This window comes from Otolemur garnettii, unplaced genomic scaffold, assembly GCF_000181295.1.
Source record: "Otolemur garnettii isolate 467f Iridium unplaced genomic scaffold, OtoGar3 scaffold00044, whole genome shotgun sequence".
In the NCBI taxonomy this organism is placed as follows: Eukaryota; Metazoa; Chordata; class Mammalia; order Primates; family Galagidae; genus Otolemur; species Otolemur garnettii.
The window spans coordinates 11066391-11068740 of NW_003852439.1; the positions used below are offsets into that span (position 1 = coordinate 11066391).

The 2350-nt window shown below is 53.1% G+C and overlaps 1 protein-coding gene across 1 annotated transcript in view; it reads left to right on the top strand.

The window, feature by feature from the left end:
- CUNH16orf96 (chromosome unknown C16orf96 homolog) overlaps positions 1 to 1567 on the top strand; it is a 52322-nt gene extending 50755 nt beyond the window's left edge. The window contains exons 15-16 of the mRNA XM_023513867.1: positions 195 to 275; positions 1058 to 1567. Coding sequence (XP_023369635.1) covers positions 195 to 275; positions 1058 to 1269 — 293 coding nt within the window. The 3' untranslated portion in view covers positions 1270 to 1567. The remainder of the gene's footprint in view (positions 1 to 194; positions 276 to 1057) is intronic.
- The last annotated feature ends 783 nt before the right edge of the window (positions 1568 to 2350 follow it).

Genomic DNA, 2350 nt, shown 5'->3' on the forward strand with positions numbered 1-2350 from the left:
AAAAAAAAAAAAAAAAAGAAATGAGCCAGGGTTGAGTGTGGAGGGGGCAGGTGGACCTGGGAAACAAGACTGGTCCTCCACAGTGGAGTGTCTGGCCAGTACAGGGCCAGAGAGCAGGACTGGGGCCCTAGGGGACACCAAATTCTGGAAGAGCCCCCTCACTCCCATCTCTTCTCCTTTTCTATTCTGCTAAGCTGTGAAGTTTCCATCTCCTCAATCTCAAAGCCTGCATGACCATGGGCGTTACAGTGAATTGTATGGTGCCATCTATGCCTGTGAGTACCTCATCCCCACCCCTGGCTCAGCTGGGTGGGTCTCTGGTCCCTTACCATTGTCCCTACATCCACCCACCCACCTCTTATCTGCCTTGCCACGTACTGGCAGTCCACTGCCCACCAGCACACCATCCCCCGGCCAGAGAGGTAGTGCCATGGGACTTCCCTAGCTGTTCAGGGCTGCTGCTTTGCCCTTTGGGGGAGCTTTCTAGCCCCAGGAGCTATATCAGAAACCCAGACCAGGCATCTGTCCCCAGGTGTCCACCCAGATGTTAGGGTGGGACAGGGAGCCACTGGTTGCCCTGGGCCTCTCTGCTGGGGAACACTTGAACCAGCTGGAATGCTCTGAGCCCATGCGCTCCTCCAATCAGTATTGCTAGGTCCAGGCATTGGAACACTTCACAGTTTGCAGGGAACTTTCTTCCTTATCTCATCCAATTCTGCCTGGGAGGCTGGTACTATTAACCCATTTAAGGGGAAAGGATCTAAGGCCCGAGATCAGAGTTGATGAGCGGGGACCTGAGCCTAGTCCTCGGACTCTAAGTCCCGTGTTCTCTCCTGGGTGCTTTGCTCCACTTTGGCACCCATTTCCAGTGTCACTTATCTTGAGTTATCCCTGGAAGTTTAGGGTGCTGGGGACCAGGTGAGGTGTGACACCCACCCTGCCACGCATGTAAAGCACTTCGACGCTGGTGCTTCTCTCCTCCTTGGTGGGCATGTCCCCATCAGGCCAGCATCTCTAGGGTGCTCTAGGACACATCTTGGGTCTCTCCTGCCCCCAGGCCTGAGCCCTCGCACCAGGGATGGCTACTCAAACCTCCCAGGCCCTCAGCTGATGATGCCAGCTTGGCCACCTTCCCTGCCACCGCTGCCGCCGATGGGCCCACACTCAAGGGACCCCCAGGAAGCCCCAGGGCCCTCCAGGCCCTCGAGACCTCCGCGCTTCCAATCCCGAGCCAACACACAGCCCCCCAAGGAACCCTCCAACCTATGAGCCCACTACCTTATGTCCCCACTGCCAGGTCCCCTCCACACTCCCAGCTGAGATCTTGGTCCCTGCTCCTGACCCAGGACAGGGCAGAGGGACCCTGGATGTAGGGGAGGGGTCTGTTAAAGGACACCCCATGTTGACCCAGTGGCTGTTTTTAACTCCGTGCATATAAATACAAATAACACAGACCTCCTTATTCTGCATTTTCATGGAGAATGCAGATTTCTAGAGTGAATTTTCCATCAAGCCAATTTAATTCCTTGACCAATTTTCAATACAACACTAAGTGGTTTTGAAAACACTTTTTATTTGCTGAAACGATTTCATCAGAATCTGTTCCAATTACAGCTACCATCACTGTGCATTTCATTTGGGCTATTAAGACCAATTTTCCCACGGGGACCAAATTTTACTACATGCATCCTTTTTTATTTGTGCCAGTAATTACTGTTACACATTGGGTAGTTCACAAAGTCGGGTTGTTTCTATTTACTCCTTGGCTAATCTGTGAGGAGGCTGGTGCCATGGCCCCTGGATACCCAGGATGGTTCTTTCTGTGCCTGGCTGGGCCTGGTTTGAGTCTTTCTGGTTTCTGACTTTGCTTCCCGTATGTTTGGTGGAAAAAGAGCAAATCATGAGGTCAGGAGTCTTGCTACGGCAACTTAGTGGCCAGACCTGGAGCTCCCCATGCCTACCTCATGGGGCCAGTGAACCTTCTAGCTCAATTTCCTCCCCTTCCTCTCCTCTAGGTCTTGCTTCCTCCGCACTTCTTGCCCTGAGCTCTCCAGTTTTGCCCTTTTTGTCCTAGTGACAGTCCTATCGCATTTTACAGAGACTGACACAGCACAGGTGTGAAGCTTGCCTCCACCCCCCACGTGTACTAGATTCCTGGGATGGAGGCAGGTGGGGGCCTAGGGAGAGATGTCCAGCCATGAGCTGTACAGGGCTTCTCACTCGCTGCCCTCTGGCTGCTTTGGGGAGGATGAGGACTCCAGGCTCTCCCCAGGCCTGGGTGGCCCTGAGTCTGGGTACACTGCAAAATTGCCCATTTTTGTTGTTGTTTGTCTGTTGTTTTTTTTTTTTT